General features: G+C 40.2%; 1 protein-coding gene across 1 annotated transcript in view; it reads left to right on the forward strand.

The window, feature by feature from the left end:
• SYNE2 (spectrin repeat containing nuclear envelope protein 2) overlaps nucleotides 1-17,865 on the forward strand; it is a 158,702-nt gene that overhangs the window by 44,023 nt on the left and 96,814 nt on the right. The window contains exons 35-49 of the mRNA XM_053945765.1: nucleotides 673-838; nucleotides 1,547-1,659; nucleotides 2,439-2,641; nucleotides 3,016-3,135; nucleotides 3,248-3,536; nucleotides 3,887-4,056; nucleotides 5,401-5,710; nucleotides 6,388-6,552; nucleotides 7,391-7,750; nucleotides 8,248-8,382; nucleotides 9,344-9,505; nucleotides 10,522-10,674; nucleotides 13,425-13,580; nucleotides 13,943-14,199; nucleotides 15,270-17,379. Of these exons, the coding sequence (XP_053801740.1) occupies nucleotides 673-838; nucleotides 1,547-1,659; nucleotides 2,439-2,641; nucleotides 3,016-3,135; nucleotides 3,248-3,536; nucleotides 3,887-4,056; nucleotides 5,401-5,710; nucleotides 6,388-6,552; nucleotides 7,391-7,750; nucleotides 8,248-8,382; nucleotides 9,344-9,505; nucleotides 10,522-10,674; nucleotides 13,425-13,580; nucleotides 13,943-14,199; nucleotides 15,270-17,379 (4,869 nt within the window). The remainder of the gene's footprint in view (nucleotides 1-672; nucleotides 839-1,546; nucleotides 1,660-2,438; nucleotides 2,642-3,015; nucleotides 3,136-3,247; nucleotides 3,537-3,886; nucleotides 4,057-5,400; nucleotides 5,711-6,387; nucleotides 6,553-7,390; nucleotides 7,751-8,247; nucleotides 8,383-9,343; nucleotides 9,506-10,521; nucleotides 10,675-13,424; nucleotides 13,581-13,942; nucleotides 14,200-15,269; nucleotides 17,380-17,865) is intronic.

The following is a 17,865-nucleotide window of genomic DNA, read 5'->3' on the forward strand; positions in this document are numbered from 1 at the left end:
TTGTTTGGATTGTCTGTTTTTCAAGACTGGGTAAGACACAGAGGATGCTTTTGTGCCACCTGAGCCTGGCTGCAAGGGGAGCTCCCAACAGACAATTTCAGCCCAATATTTGCTGAAACTCGAGCTTGGAGGCTGAGGCTGGCAAGATTGAAAACTCCTGTGGAGCAGTGAGTGGATTATGTGCATTGTGGGTGTCAGGTCGCTGGTGTTTGGGGCAGTGAAATCACAGCCTTTGGAGGAAAGTCAGAGTTTTTAATTAATTCTCTAGCTCCCTCTAAGTCACCTTTCAGCCCACAGGGTCTTGAGACACAGAATAAGAAATTTAGGGAGTGGAATAATGCCTATGGCAGCTGAGGCATTATAGTTTGTAAGTATTATATGCTCTGGAACATAAAATGGCAGTATTCATGTATTTATTCTGTGGGGTTGTTTGTGCATACAGGTGTACACACACTGCTCAAGGAGAGTTTAGTGCTTATACCTACCTACTGATGGCCTTGTTAAATGCCAACATAATTTAAGAAATTATTTTTACACACAGGAAGGTCTAAACCCTTTTGTAAAACTCTAGCTTGTACTAAAGCAGCTCTGTACAGTGAACTTCTGCTTGGCCTTCAAAACTTACTTTTTAAAACTTCTCCTGCTTTGTTGTTTGGGTTTTTTTAACCTTAGGAGATACACCAGAAAATTCTGCAACAAGAGCACCTTGTGGCATTACTCCAGGAAGAGACAGATTGTCCTGATGTGGATGAATTAAATAAGCAGCTTAAATGTGTCACTGATTTATTCAATAGCAAGAAACATGTGCTTCAAGATCACTTTATGGGTGTTTTGAATCGTAAGTGAACACATTCCAATTATTTACTTTTATAGGTTTGACCACCACAATGACTTAAAGGTTGTGCAATTAATTGGTTAGGTGTCTGAAACTGCTTTCATATCCCAAACTGCCTCAGGGTTCTGAGCAAGATAAAGATTTGTAGAAAAAAGGATTTTGATCCCTGAAAAACACTCAGTCTGAATCAAAGTATTTGGTTTCTCATTTTTACATTTAAAAAATTAGATAGAAAAAGTGTAAAGCATAATGCAGGAACAAAGGTCAGATTATTTAATTTAAAAATACAGAAATCCAATGTTTTAATTTTTTCCAGTTGTTTTTTTATTTTAAAATAGTTACAAGAATAAATGGTGTTATTACTCTTTGCTTTGAGCAGACACAGGATTATACAGGTGGGAAATTTGGCCCAAAGATAGTCTAATGTCTTCAAATGTTTTTTAAATAGTATTAATCTGTGTGGAAATGAGAAGTTTCCACTAGGCTATTCCAGGTCTTGTTTACTCAAACTGCTGTGTGTGTTAGCTAATGTTAGCTAAAAAAATAAGAGCTGCAGCATTTTCAGTCACATGTTCTGTAGTAAAAAGCAACCTTTGACAGTAGCACTGATCAATGTAATTGTAAATTGTCTGAAATCTTCATGTTAAACAAGATTTTCTTTTATTGAATGCAATTAATGAAAAAAAATTGGAACGTTCCTTTTTTTTTCAGGTCAGTGCAAGAATTTTAATGACTGGTTCAGCAGCACTCAGCTGTCTCTGAAGGACTGCTTTGAGCCCTCAGAAACAAAATCCATACTGGAAGAAAGACTACAGAGGCTAAAGGTAAAGTATTAAAATACTGTAATTTCTAAAGCTGATTGTTCTTGAAGTGTTGCTCTTTTCACCTAAGAGGCTATTCTTGGGACTGAATTCAGCTGCAGTGGTTTTGTAACTGGAGGCTGGAAGAACATCTCGTGTAACTTAGAGCATGAGGAAAATAAGAGCAATGAAAATAAAACTTAATTGAAATGAAGTGTCAGTGTTCAAGTTCAGACAACTTGGGCAAGTGAGAGGCAGGACAGTAGTTGATGAAGTTCAGTGGACCTTGACCAAGTACTTCAGTGTGCAAGGCTGCAGAAAGTCAAATATATAGAGAGTAGCATGAAATTCTGATCCCCAATGGACTCAAATGTGAAAAGAGTTGCATATAATTTGTTGTAGCAAGATTTTCTCTCCAAATCAGACAAAATGAACAGAAAACAGATGGAAAAGCCACAACATCTGCAAGAAGCAATCACAGTTAAGCAGCAGAAGGAGATAGAGTGATGTCAGTGCTAGATTTGGATGCTGCTTGCCTGTTTCTGTGAGTACCAGTACTGTAGAGAAGAGAAAACGAGTCATCAATTCCACTTTCTCCTTATTTTACAAACAGCAACTTCTCCATTTGCATGTGCAATAGTCAGCAAACTGTGAATTAACATAAATTCTTTTTCAGGAACTGAAATTGCTGGGAAAAAAAACGCTGGTGAAGATAACAGGAGCTGAAAAGCTCTTGTAACATAAATATCTATTACACCACGGCAACTCTGACAAATGGGTCTTGTGTTTGTGTGCTTTTCCAGCACTTCCTGACATCTGAAGGCAGAGATAGAGACATCCAAGAGGTGAAAGCTTTACTGAATAAAGTGAAGCCTTACTTGCCCAAAGCAAGCATTAACCACCTCAACAGTCGTGTGAGAGATCAGGAGGCAGAGCTGCAGAGGTTGATCTCCAAATGTCAGAAACGGGAAAAGGAGCTTGGTGCCTCTCTCCAACAGCTCAGTAGGTAGGGAGCTAATCTTGTGTCTGACATTTTAATCACAAGTGGTATCAGATGATTCATTATTAAACAGCCATAGGGAATGGCAAGCAACCCTGTTTTTACAAGAGATGGTATTTTAATCAAATGTATTTTAATCAGATGTTTTGTTGTATGTTCCATATGGGTTGTTTTTTCAGTTTTATAGCAGACCTGTATGGAAACTATGGACAATTTCAGTGACATGAACAGAGATAGTTAAAGTTAGGCTTATGTTTAAAATTTTGCTTGATCAGACACTATATTAATGGTATTTTTTTCAGCAAAACATTGCTACCAGTAAGTTTTAGCCATGTGATGCCTCTTATTTTGACCTGAGTCTCTATTTGTACCTCCTTTAGCCTTGAAGAAAGCAGCATGGCCTTGGAAGAATGGCTGTCTGCTCAGGAGAAAAAAGTAAAAGAGATTAATAAAGACGATACAGAACTTGAAGATGTCTATAAAACACTATTAATGCAGAGGTATTGGGTTTTTTGGTCTCTTTCGGAGAACTGTCTTCTAAACAAGATTGTTCCATGTTGTTACAACAAACAGATGTTGATTTTTTTGTTGTTGTTGTTTCTTATTTTTCAGGAAACCATTTGACTCCCTGGCTCAGCTATCAAATACCTTGGGGGAGGCTGGGCTGACAGAATATGAAACCCTTTCAGAAGCCAGTAACCTTATTAGCAGGTACCATGCACTGATAACACGTGTCAGTGAAATGGCAGGGAATACTGAGAGACTTCCAGTGGAAGGACAACATTTTGAAGACCTTGCCCAGGATGTTTCTTGCTGGATCAAAAAGCTTGAGGAGGCTCTTAATAAAATGAGGTCACAAGGAAGTGAGTTGCCATCAGATGAAAGGATTAATCAGATAAAGGTATTGTGTTAAATATATTCCTTTTTCACCTTCCACCTCAAGCTAATGCATGATGAATCAGTACCTCCTGAAAGATACTGTCACTGCTCATGGCCTCTAGTTTTGTCATTTGAGCATTTTTTCAATTTGTCAGCACAATATGGATCTTCTTTGTAGAGAATAATGAATAAATCCATTTAATTGTCCCAGACTTTGAAAATTAGATGATCTGTTTATGTGTCAGCTATGTAACATATTAGAAGAAGACTTGAAGAGCAGTGTGAAAATTATGAGAAAATAATGGTAGTACCTTTTATTTTGTAACCAAAAATAATTGTATATGCACTGCTTCTGCTTCTTGTTTAATACAGGCAATCACAAGTCTCAGAGAAGAAGGTGAGGCCAAAATACAGAGCATGGTGGCTCTAGGAGACACTTTATTGAAAAATGAGAAAAATAAGAAGCCAGAGGTTCAGCAAACTATTTCTGAGCTCCAGAAAAAGTGGGAAAACATCTGTCAGCTGGCCGCTGAATATAGCAGGTAATGTGGAATTTGCCAAGATGCAGTGGAGATCACTTACTGCTATATTGACTTTTTTCTCTTCTTCCTTCATCTGTTCCATCAATTTTCTGTTCTTTGAGAGCAGAACGAGATACAACTGTTTCTGTAGGTATTTCTGCAGAGTTGTGGAGGGGCAGGTCACAGTTTGGCCTGAATGGTCAGGGGGGAATAGCCAGAGATACTTTCTGGTGTGGCCATGAACAGCCAGAGAATCTTCTGTTTCCTCCTGTTCTTATTGAGCTCTCAGTAAAACCAGCACAAGAGGCGCTCGGGAAGATGGAGCGTTGGCTGTGTTGGATCCAGCACAGCAGGATGCAGAGCTATTCACACTGTTAAAGACAGGAGAGGAGGTGCTCTGCATGCCTGAAGAGATGCTCAGGACCTTGTAGGATCAGGCTTGTGAACAGCAGATGCACCACAGGAACAGCAGCAGTGAGGAGCTGTTACAGGGAACTTGATGCAGGAGCTCTTCACATATGTGAGGCTGTGCTTTGTCTATTTGCCAAAAATATGAATCTTGAGGGGCAGAACCCAAAACAATGAAACTTTGCTTTTGTCCTCGATTATCCTGCTGTACTTTACAGAATTGTATCCAGACTGTTTATTTGGATTTGTTTGCGTGGGATCATATTTTTCAATATTGGCCTTTAAGTTCCATCTGGAGGATATCTGAGCTCCATCACTACATGTGAGCATACAAATGTTACTTCTGTCTCATGGCATACTTCCTGTGGACAAATGCAACCTGTTCACCTGCAGCAGATCAGCATGCATGCTTATAAAGCACACAAAGAGAAATCCAATGTAAAGGTCAGGCAAATAATCACTGGATTGTACTAACATACCCCAAATTGTATGTGCTGGTTTTGTTGTCTGTATCTCTAAAACGCTCCCCTGCCCAGCTGAATGTGATGTGTTTCTTCTACAGAACATTCCCTTTCAGGAGGCTGTCATGGGAAGTCAAGGAAAGCAGATTCATAATCATATTGTAGTTTTTTAAACAGAATTTCTGCTGCAATGAAGAGCAGAAGAGTACAGAGCACAAGCATCACATTTCAGATGCTAGAAACTGTGGGTTTATAGGTTAAGGTTTAAGAGAGTTAGTTATTTGTCCTGCATTTAAATCCGGTTTATCTGCAATAACTTCAGTGTTTTTCATCACCTTGAAAATTGCAGTCTGATCAGTAATTTAAAATCTGGGGAAGAAGGTATTCAGTGCACTCAAGTTCATTCTAATGGTTGACTTGTTCACACTTTGACATTTTCTAGGTAATCAATACTTTTGTTTTTTTAACACTATTAAACACAGCATTTTTTTCTTAGCCCTCAAGAGCAACTTCAGTGCAACAGGGAGCAATATGAGCAAAGCAAAGAAGATCTGAAACAGGCTCTAATGGAACTGGAGAAACAGCAACAGGAGATTTTTGCCCTTCAGCCTGGTTTGGAGGAGAAGCAAGCTCAGCTGGCAAACTATGCTGACCTCCTGCAGAAAACAGAAGCCTTGACTTCCCAGTTCAGCAAATTGAAGAGCCAGAAAGAGCATCTCCAGGGCCACACTGTCGATCCCTGCTTCACAGAGGCAGAGTGGTCGGAATTAAAGCACCAACATGAAAATCTGCTCAGCCAGCTCCAGGTTGGGACCTCACTCTTTCCTTTCCTGGTGGTTGCAGTTCTCACTGTTCAGCTGTGGTGCCATTCAGGTGGGAAGATTTTGGGTAAAGCTGGGAGTGGAGGAAGCTCCTCTGAAAAAGGGCAGGGAGTATCTCCCTCTCTCTCTCTCTCTCTCTGAGGGATAAATACTGAAACAAATGAGACCAAAGTAAATGTGAAGAACATTTTGTACCTGTATAAACAGATTTGGATAGCTATAATATGAAGCATTTGCTCTTACATTCTTCAAGCCACAGTAGCTTTTCTTCCTTTTGGAAGGATGAATTTGGAAAACATCTGAAAGATTCTTTTCCAGCATCTTGCTTGTTCTTGGTTTCACCTAATGTAGTACAAATTGCACTTGTACCGTGTGGCATTCTATCTCTAATGTTTCATTCATTTTAAGAGAAAACATCCTTTTTACAAGTACATTTCCAACCCTTCTGCTTCCTGCTATTCATAAAAAGTTTGTTCATGATGGAGTCCATGATGTGCTGGGAAGAGAGCAAGATGGTTTTGTGTTTAACCTGTGGTTAGCCAGATATTTTATGGGAAACAAGCAAGTTTGTTGTGCTGATCAGGTCCTGGAAAAGCTGTAACCGTCTGTGGATGATTGTTTGAGATAATGGTGGACTAATCCTAGAAACTCCTTGTTTCTAGACCATCATGCAGACATTGGAAAGCCCTGCTCAAGAGCACCAGCAGGTTCAGGATGTGGCAACAGGCCTGAGCACTGAGCTGAAAACTGTCTCTGAGAAGCTTGCTGAGTGTGATGGTCCAGCAATGGAAGAGCCATCAGCTGAGCAAAATCAGTTGAAATCACAGGTATGTTGCAGTTTCTGCATCATGGAGCCCATCACATTTGGAAAAGAGAACTGCTCATGGTGTCAAACCAAAAAGCTATGAAATCTTTCTGAAATAAAAAGTATGTAATGTTCATTTATCGAGATAATTGTAGGACTCAAACCACTCATAATGCACTGGGGGGGGGACCTTTACTATTGGCTGAACTGAAGGTTCAAGCATGCAGTTGGGTTGGTTAGGATTTTTTGGTTTTTTCCTCTCGGGTCACAATGAGGAAAGAGATTATTAAATTTGGTATTAGTATGTGTCTTTAATTTAGCCAGTGTGAAAAATTAAAAAAAAAAAAGTCAGTGAGCCAAGTTCATTTTTAAGAAGTGTCCTTCATGCATAAGTAGGCATTCTTTTGCTCCTTGACAGAGTGGAAATCAGTCTTGTAGCTGTGAGCCTAGAGAGCTGCTGTAAGCTGAAATCATAGCTCAGATATGGATCACTGCAATTCCCTGTCCTTCAGAACTTGCTATACCTCTAAGAAGGAAAAAGGAATAGGAGAGGAGGCAAGGGGGGGGGTATTACCTGTCCAGAACTTGGAAGGATCATCATGTACCACCCTGAGTGCTGTGGGATTATTTTATCACTGTAATGCTTTTAGCTTCAGGTGTTCTCTGTGCATAAAAAATGGCTGATGAAATTATTGGCTTAGTAATTGACTTTCTGCAGCAAATAGGTCTGCATGTACCTTTCAACACGATTTGTTGTTCAAAACAAGTGTTTATGATTTTAGAGGTTGACTTTAGATCTTAACATTTGGTATATTGAGTGAAGATACTTTTCAAATTAAATGTTTTCTTCGTGTTCAAAGGAACAACAGGGACCTCTTAGCCGATGTGAAGACACGGTAAAGAAAAGTTTGGTTTTAGCAGAAACTGTTAAACAAAACACCTCTTCACCAGAACAGGAGTTTATTAAGGATGAGATGGAAACACTTCAGAGTGAGCACAAAGAAAGACTGGAAGAAAGACTTGAAAATGTCAAGAAAAAGAAGGAAAACATTTTCAGTGAAGCCCTTGAGCTAAAAGATGAGTTTGGTGATGAAATCCAAAAGGAAGATAAGGCAGATACAATGCTGAAGAGAGAGACACAGATCACTTCTGATACTCGAATCTCTGCAGAGGAGACCCCCACAGCAGTGGGGCTGAAGGAGCCTTTGGAAATGAGTGATGTGAGTTTATTTGTTGACAGTAACAACAATGGAAAGCTGGCTAAAGAGACATCTCAAATGTCTTTTGTGTACTGCATCCTTAATTTCACTGAAATTAAGCCTCCTGTAAATACAAGTGTGTAAATAAAGAAATTGAAGGAACTCTCATAACTTTTTATGTCAAGTCTGTAACAAGCCAATAACGTATGTAAAACAGCAATTTGCCTTTTAAATGCAATTCCATTTAAATGCATGTCACTTTCTCTTGCTACTTACTAGACCAAGTATGGTCAGCCAGGACACAGAGAGAAGTTGTAGAGATGGGAAAATTGCAGATGAACCTCTGCCTAAGAGCTTTGAGAGCTTCTCTTAAACCAGAGAGGCTTGTTTAGAACTGCAGCATAGTGTTTGTCCTGTTTGTTTTCAGAGAGAATAATTTTTACCATTCAGAGATTCGATGTTAAAATACAATGTTTATGGTAACACAAGCAGATTTTCTTTTCTATCGTTTCTCTTAGGGTCAAGATGTAAATGGAAACATGTCTGAGAAAGAGAGGCAGAATGCTCCAGTTTTGGAGGAAAGCAGTGTACTGTCAGAGAGCCCATTACAGAATACCCATCACAGCAGGGACAGATTGGGGCAGGCTGTTCAGGTACCTGACAAATGTGTTTTAATATAAGTCTGTGTATATGTGTGTGTGTGTGTCTGTGTGTGTGTTCATTAGAAATCCATATGTAATTTCTTAAAATTTCTTGGCTTATGGAGGCATGTTTTCCTTTGCTGATGAAAGGAATGATAAATTGTTTTCTCCAAATCATCCCCTCAGCCTTGCTTATGTGAAGAGTGCAGGAGATCAAAGTGATGGTCTCTGCAAACCCCCAGGGCTTGGACCCACTTTGTCCATGATTCAAAATCCATCACCTACCTGTGATTTCATAAAATCCATCACAAAATGCTTTGGGTTGGAAAGGATGTTAAAGTTCATCTTGTTCCAACACTCTGGCATGGGCAGGCACACCTTCCACTAGACCAGATTGCTCAAAGCCCCATCCAGCTTGGCTTTGAACACTCTCAGGAATGAGGAATTTAAGAGGTTTCATCACTGCAGGTAATGAGAGGTCACTAACCTGGAACTACTGATTTTTTTGGGACCTCAGGACATTGACAGTGTAAATTACTTGTAAAAGTGTAAATGTAAATGTGTGCAAAGCTAAGGGAATGATTTGGAGTACTCCCTATTGACCTGACCATGGAGAGATGACTATCAAGATATGACAGTGGAAACTGTCCATACTGGGATTTCTGGAAAAAGGTGCAAGATCAATAGTTACCAAATGTGTCTAATCAGAAACTTCTTGAACCATATTAACAATCATGTGAGCACTTATTCCTGTTTACCCTGTCCTGAAACTGTTTCAGAGTGGTTAAGATCCCAATATGGCAAATGGATCTGAGCAGGGGCTTCCAGCTCTCTGGGTCTGGGTTGCCTCAGCCTCTTCCTTCATTTATTAAGCTAAACTGAAGATAGAGTAGACAGATTGTGGAGTGGGAAGTTTCTTAGCAAATTTTGTACTCTTTCACTGACTGTAAACATTTTGCATTTTTCAAATCAGGGGGAGACTGATAAGGAGAACCCAGATATGGACAGACCTGACAGGTTCCAGGAGGATGTTCTGGACAGTGCAGTTCTGGGTGGTGAAGCAAATCTGGAAAGACATCAGGATGGTGTTGATATTGAAGGTGATGAATCTAGGGAAAAAACCCATCCAGCACAGGTAACTGGACATGAGATTACACCAGGGGGGTCAAATTTAAGGGTGTTTGTATCCAATTGCAGTAAAGATGATACTACTAAGAAATTAGTAAGAAAAGCCTCAATTTTATACTGAGCTACTTTAGTCTGATGTGATACTTAGTATATGGTAACTCACTTAATTCTTTCCTGTACATTCAAAGTTAGTATAGTGGGAGGATTTTTTCTTTAGTGGTTAGCTGAGGGTCATTCCAAAGGATATTGCATTCCAAGTCACCTGGATGTATTGTGAAATCTCCTGACCATTTTGCTTGAATACTGTTGTTGTGCTTGACTTGCTTTCTAGATTTCTTATTTACATATTTACTTTGCATGTGTGAGGCTGCATTTGAGATGCTGTGCCTTGCGTGGTGCACCCTGGTACAAGGGGAATTTTGACACCCAGAGCAGTGTTTAGGAGCTGGAGCCATAATCAGTGGGAAGAGGCCCAATTCCTGTTGGAGATGAAAAGGCTGACAGGGGTGTTGTTGCTCTCATCCCCTCCCTGAAGAGGGGAGGTGTTATAGAGCCAGACTCTTCTCAGAATTTCAGTTTTAGCAAGCTCTGTGAGATACTGAAACCTCCATCCAGCAAATCTCCATGTTGTCCACAGGACTATCCTGCCTGGGTTTCTAACTAGACACTGTCTACAGTGCAAGTCCTCAGGAAAAAAACTAAACCTTTAAAAAAAGCATTCAAGACTGTGTCCAGGAGTACATAATTCAAGGTCCCTGCTTAAAATAATGAAATATGAACAGTGTCGGTTAGAGCACTTGCAATTTATTCTAAAAATTTATAACAAAATTACAGCACGGCTTCTTGTAAGTGGTTTCCTTTGCAATAACCTTGCTCACAGTATATTATGAGGTGTAATTATGGTTTTCCTCATCTACCTGTAATTATGGGCTTCATAACTTTCTCATCTCAAGCACTGTAATTACTACTCGACAGGTTTGATTAGAGCTTTTTGATTACTGGTTTCTTTTGTTTTTCTTACAGCAAAAGGAGGAACCTAGTGATGTTGAGAATCAGTCATCTAGAGAAGATGGTGGGCAGGTTCACCAGAAGCTGTGCCAGAAAGGTCAAGTCCTGGAATCTGCAGCAGCTGAGAAAGATGGTCTGGGATTGAATCCCCCAGTTCCTGCACATGAGGTAACCCACAGTCTGTTATTTCAAGTGAAATGTGCCAGTTATTCCATTTTTGTTTCCATGTGGGCTTCAGCTGAAGTTGTTTTAAAAGAAGAGACAATTACTCACATCAAAATCAAGACCATTGCATATAGATTTTATTTATGTCCATGATAGTTTTGAACTTCGTCCAGAGTGCTTGCCACGTCATAATTCTCTGTAGATCTGTTCAAAAGAGAGTTCACCCTAGTTTTTAGAGCCATCATAGTCAGTCTTTATGATATTTAGAGTTTCCCTTCGAACTGTGAATCAACACAAACTTCATTCTACGTTATTATGTTATTACAGTCAGTTCTGATAGCTTTGCCATCATAAGGAAGTCAGGCCAGAGAACTGAAATCCAAGGGTGATTCAGCATAAGAAAATAAATGAAATAAAGTAGAGAAAGGAGAAGGAATTCAAGTTGAATTAATGACAGGTTGCATTACTGAATGACTTTACTAAGTCTACTCTTCTTTAAGAGTAAAGGAGTTACATCACAAGTGCCCTGTGACTGCTGATATCTTGGACACCACATCCTTAGTTTGAAGGTAGGGCTCTATCTAATCTTCCTGGTGAATCTATAGGCAGGTCCACAGCTGGCCTGTCCATGGGCAGGTCTTACCTGGCACTTGCACATCTGCAAAATCTCCCAAGGGTCTTGGGACTGAAGAAGTCCCTGCTGATTGGAAGCTAGCGGTGTTATTTCGATTTACAAAAAGGGTGTGAGGGAAGATCCAGTAAACTACAGACTTGTTAGACTAACCTCAGTTCCTGGGAAAATTATGGAGGTCATGCTGGGTACCACTGAAAAGCATTTAAGGAACAATGCAATCACCATAGAGTAACTTAGGTGATTCTAAGACCATCAAGTCCAACCATTTACCCAGCACCAAGCTCACCACTAAACCGTGTCCCCAAGTGCCACAGGGACACGTCTTTTAACTCCCTCCAGGGATGGAGACCCACCACTGCCCTGGGCAGCCTGTTCCAGTGCCTGACCACCCTTTCAGTGAAGGAATCTTTCCTAAAATTCACTCTAAACCTCCACTGGCACAGCTTGAGGCCATTTCTTCCTCTCCTGTCGCTTGTTACCCGGGAAAAGGGACCAACCCCACCTGGCTACAGCCTCCTGTCAGGGAGTTGTAAAGAGTGATAACGTCTCCTCTGAGCCTCCTTTTATCCAGGCTTGTGCTCCAGACCCTTCCCCAGCTCCACTGCCCTTCTCTGGACACACTCCAGCACATCAAGGTCTTTCATGTAGGGAGGGGCCAGAACTGGACACAGAATTTGAGGTGCAGCCTCCCCTGTCTGTATCCATGGAGGCAATGCCACAGTGTGCAATGAGAACATCACACAAACAAGGAGAACAAATACACAACAAGGTTTTTCTGAAAGTCAGGACATTTCTCTGTGTCTTTTGATGTCTTGATATTTCAATCTGGTTAAGTGGATTTCCTCCTTTCTGTGTGATAGCTTAGCTGAGTTTTAATGCTTACTTCAGTTCTGTGGCACTCCAAAGTCTCTTGAGATTAAATCTTATGTCTGAATTGATACAACTGTTATGGTTATGTACACAGAGAAATTGAAAAGTTCTCCAACTGACTACTTCATGAGTGGCCTCTTCAGTTTTGACTGAAAACCAAGAGTTCAAATAAAGAGAACTGTTGTTTTCTGATAATGTGTACTATGTGCTGTATGTTTCCCACACTTGAAAGCAGGTATATTTTGCATAGCTCATGACCCACAAAAGGACAGATGACAGTGCCAGCTTACAGTGATAGCTGGCTGCTTCTAGTAAAACAGTGTCTGAAGTACCGGTACGTGAAGTTTATCAGACAAGAATTTTTTTACTGTTGCTGATTTTAGATGTTAGTACCATGGAGAAGCTCACACTTCAGCAATATCTGTGTATTGGTATGCATTCACTCATATAAATTTTATACATGGGACAGATCAGATATAGACAGGTACTGGGAGAAGGGAAATGCAGGAAGATTTTTAAGGGATCATCATGTGATCCAGCTAGCCTGTGACCTTTCATTTATGATGCTGTCTGCAATAGCTGAAGGTGATGTTAAACCTGGCCCCTGCCCAAGTGACTTGTCCTTCTGTTGTGGGAATCAGAGGCAGGGACTGGCTCTGGAGCCTCCTAATCCCTCCCCACCCTGATTGAGACATGACTCCCTACTGCTCTCATCTTACCCCAGATTTTGGATAGCACTTGTGACAGTGGCAGCCATGGCTTTGTGTCACAGCCAGGCTGCTTCATGCATGAGCTGCCCTGTGAAGAGCTCAAGAGGTGAAGGACACAGCAGTGTTGTCAGGGCAGGTGCTGAGCAGAAGGAATGCAGGTGTGAGGAGAGGATAAAGTTCCATGAATATGTAAGGAAGAGAGGGAGAAGGCATAACAGACCTGTGGATTTATCAGTAGCAGAGGTGGGTGCAGGGAGGATGTTATCTGAAGGTGAGGATGTCAGAGTTTCACTAGAAATGATGGGCAGAGATTTCAAAGCTATCTGAGCAGTGCTGACAGGAGGGGGTGACTGCAGGGGTGGGGGACAGTGATGGAGCTTCCAGTTTCTGGGTCCTGATTGATCCACAGAGGCTGTGGGGGAAACCACAGCAGGATTTAACAACCCCAACATGGCTTAAACATGTGAAGCAAAGTGCTGCAGTCAGAAAACTTACTGGTTTAGACTCTTCAGAAATAAGAATCTTGTTTTGTGTTGTAGGACACAGGTGCAGAAGTGGTTGTCCAGAAGGAGCTATTTCCCAGAGTGCAAGTAAACAATGAATATTTTGAAGAGGAACAAAAGGTCAATGAGCTGAAAAATGAAGTGGCTGAACTGGATATGGTGCTTATAAATGAGCAACTAAAAGAGCTGGAGGTATGGAAACTGCAAACCATTCCTCATTTTTAATGTAGTGATACGCTTGCAGAATTGTGATTCACTTGGGCAAACCAAAGCTGTTGCCCATAGCCTTATCTGAGGTTTAACTGCACAATTAGTCGGTTTGTCTGCAAACACCATGCCTTGATGCATGCCCATGTAAATCCCATAGTTTGTACTGCTCTTCCAGAGTGCACTGATACACCAAGGGTTGCTTCCATGATGTGCTCCTTTGCTTGTGGATGAGCAGGAATATGTTTGTAGGTGAATCAATATTTAGCTTTATTTCGTGTTGAAATCTGAGAGTCTTTAAGATCATCCTTTAATCCCTTCTCTCTCTGTGGTGGGCTTGATTGTAGAATTTAAAAACTGAGCTGGAAACGTGGAAAGCAAAGTCTGTGTGCCATGGTGAAGAAGCAATTCCCAATGGAACAGGATCAAATGGAGCAGAGCTGCAAACCACGGAGCCCTGCTGGGACAGGCTGCTCCAGGAACTGGAAGCTGTTAAAGCAGTGAAGCAACAACAGTGCTGTTTAATTAATGAATACCAGAAAAATCTTTCTGCTGCACAGTCCTCCATGAAAAATTTGTCAACAGAAAAAGATAACATAAAAATGTAAGTATAGTGGAGGGGTTTGGTTAAGAGGTTGCAGAACAAATATGGTTCTACGCTGAATTTTGTGACATGCTTCAGTAACACTCAGCCAAGAGCAGGGAGTTATATCCATTTCAAGAGGAGTCTTAGAGGTTTGTAAGTTTGTGAACAGAGTTAAGCAGAAGAATTTCTGGTGGCTCTCTGCTATCCTTAAACAACATCTCGTCTCTTTATTCTTTAGACAAAAGAAAGAAGTAGTTGCTGGGCTAAAAACCTATAAAAATTCATCCTAAAATATTTTTTAAAAAATGTGGCAGATGTGAAATACTTCTTATTCTTTAGGGACTCGTTAATTTTAGGTTTTTTTCTGAATGAAATATCTCTTTATTCGGAAAACTAACTTTACTTGATAGGAAAAATTCCATTGCAGTAAGTAAGCCTACATTAGCAATTCATAGGTAACCAATGCACAAAACATATTTACTGTGTTTTGTGAATTAGTCTTCAAAACACAGAACTAGTTTGTCATGGCAATGTAGCAAAATAATTTGAAAGCATTTAAAACTTACGAAATTGTTAATTTACAGCAGAGAGGTTTTAAAAATGTAATAAAAATCTATCTGCTAAATGTATTTTAGGTGGGCATTTTAAAAATACTCCTGGAAATAAAATATGAGTAGATTCATTTGGAAGAGTTTACCTTGGATGAATGGAAATTTCTCAATTTTTTTGTAGCCAAGTTTTATCTTCATTGTCAACCAGAAATTACTATAAAATATTGTTACTTCACTTAGAGAACACTATTTCTAATTTTTAAAATGAGGGCTACATTCTCTATTAGTAGACATTGCAATTTTAGAGAATATATCTTTTCTGCACAGATATCTGTGAATAGTGAGTGCTCTACAGATAAGCAAGAAGTAACAACACTGCAAAGGTGGTTAGGGAGTTCCGAAGAGTACACTGAGAGATACGCGTGATTAAGTGAATAAAGTTAAGTGAACTGTGCTCTAAATAGTGAAACTTGTTTTTAAAAAGTCTCTGTATAAGGAGAATTCATTATTTTTAAACAGTACTCATGTTTTTGCCAGGGGTCCTATGAACAACACAGTTCTTCTGGAGAAAATTAAGGCATGCATAGAGTCCTTACGGAAAGAAAGAGATGTCTTAAACCAGTTGCAAAGTCAGCAAGAAGTTTTATCTCAGCATTTGACATGCATGGATAAAGTGTTGACAGAGAGCCAAATGAGGCAGCTGGAGCACTGGTGGCAGCACATGGAACAAGCAGTGCAGAAGAAACATGATCAGGTTGTGGCAGAAATCGATGAATTTAACCTGCTTATGAATAAAGCACGGGATATTCAGAGGCTGATACAAGAACAGTATTTGCAAGCAGAGTCACATTCCTCAGCTGCAGGAAAATCCAAAGACCCTCTCATTTGGACCACGGAGCTACAGGACATTAAACATGGTCTTTCTCTATTAAAAAGAAGGATTGAGCTGCAGATGAAAAGAATTTGGAGTGATCAAGAGAAGGTTGCTTTGGAGAACTCTATACAGGATTTGCAGGGCAAATTGGAAGCGTTATCATCACAGCAAACTCCTCAAGAGGATATTCAGACCACTGGTCCTGCTCTCATGAAACATGAAATGATGAAGAGGCTGAAAGAAAATATTTCCTGGGTCAAAGACTCACTGTCCCACCTTGATCAGAAAGCAGCACTTTTCCCCAGTGATGTCAAATCACAGATCAGAAATTGTCAGCTTATGAACACAGACATCCTGAACAGAGAACCTGTGATTGTATCCCTGGATTATGGGCTCCAGCACATCCTTCCCAGCTTGGAGCCAGAGGAGGTCTCTGACATGACCTTCCTTTTACAAACATTGAAGAATTCATACAAGGCTCTTGTTTTAAAATCTGCTCAAAGATTGCAGCACTTGGAGCTGCAGCTGGAGGAGAGGCAAAGACTCACTGCAGAAATAGACAAAGTTCACTGTCAGCTCTGCAAAGCTGAGCTGATGGCCAGGCCTGACCCAAATCAAACCAGCACATACTCAGAGCTGGTGAGCCAACAAGCCATTCTGAAGGAGATGCTAAAGGACATACAGGAAATAGAAGGGCTTATCTCATCCCACTGTAAAGAGAGTCAGGTCACAGCTGGGCAGCTGAGCCTGTCTGAACAACTCTTCTTGATTGATCAGTTAAGAAGTCTGAAGAATAGAGCAAGCAAGACACAGAGGCAAATTCAAAGTAAACTTCATGAAGTGGAACAAAAGACAGCTGTCTCCAGAGAGTTTGCTGAAGGAATAGCTTCATTGCAGCAGGATCTTGATGACCTGCAGGATGGGGAAATGAACCTGAAAGATGATGAATTAGTGGGTGCCAAGCAGGGACTGAAGGACAAATGCAAAGCACTGAAAGAAAAAATGTTAGCTTTTCAGTCAGGTTTGTCACAAGTAATGAAGTACAAGGAAATATTTGAATGTGTAGGTCTGAAATGGGACTCACTGCAGCTGGATGAATTGCAAACTAAATTTTCTAAAATTAAAAATAAAATTAAAGAGAAAATAATACACTTGGAAAATATTGTTAGGGAATGGGATAAGATTCAAGGATTGCTAGATGAAATCCAGACTGTGACATCCACTGTAAGAAAAGAAGCTAATATCCTAAATGATAGCTCCAGCTCTTCTCCTGCTGAGAATGTCATATCTGCACAGATTCTGTTGCAGGCAGTTCAACAAATCTTGTACTTAACCCAGGAGGCAGCAAATCAAATAAACAAAAATGAGGTCTTTGATACATCATTCAAAGAATCTAAGAGGAAAGAAATAAAGAGCCTGGAGAAAAATGTTGAAGAATTAAAGCAGTTTCTTCAAAACTTGGTCTCTGGGCTGCAGAGTGTAAACAAGGAAGGCAGTCAGGATGAAGTGGAAAATATATTCCACATCATAAGGCATATTCAATTAGAACTCCAGCAGCCTCTTGTGATAGACATAAATACTATGCAGGATGAAAAGCTGCGATGGGAAGCAATCCAGAATATGATGGAAGGAAAGTTTTCTGCTCTTAAATGTATAATGGAAAAAGAGAGGGAAAAACAAGAAGAGAAATCTCCTGCTGCTGCTATAGAAATAAAGTTAGAAACGCTGCAAGGCTATGAAGCCCAGCTGAAGGCAGACATTGCTGCCCGTGTTGTAAGTATATTTAATGAAAGTGAAATATTGACATATGCTTTTCCCCAATAATTAGATTAGGTGTCTGTGACTGTGACATTTTTATTTTCATGACTCACGTCCTCATTTATTCTAACAGCTGAATTGGCCTCTGATCATCATCCACCTATCCACTGATTGGAGGGTAGGATAGGAATCATGACAGAAACTAAGGATACAAAGAAAGTTGTGTTCAGTGTGATTATAATCAATCAGTGGGGATTAGCACAAGAAAAGAATGGTAAAGAGGAGGAAAGAAAAGGCTGTGTTGAAATAGTCAACTGAAGAGAGACTGGCTGCAGTCCTCTTGTGAGGCAACATTTTCCATAGTGACAATGATGAAAAACCCAAGCGCCTTGTTTCTGCTATAAAGAGAAGCTTCACTGGTTGGGAATGATCAAGAAGATTAAAACCAATGTGATCAGGAATGGTGAACATAATTCCTGTTTGGAGGGCAGTAAATACATG

The sequence above is a fragment of the Vidua chalybeata genome, chromosome 6 (genome assembly GCF_026979565.1).
Source record: "Vidua chalybeata isolate OUT-0048 chromosome 6, bVidCha1 merged haplotype, whole genome shotgun sequence".
NCBI lineage: Eukaryota > Metazoa > Chordata > Aves > Passeriformes > Viduidae > Vidua > Vidua chalybeata.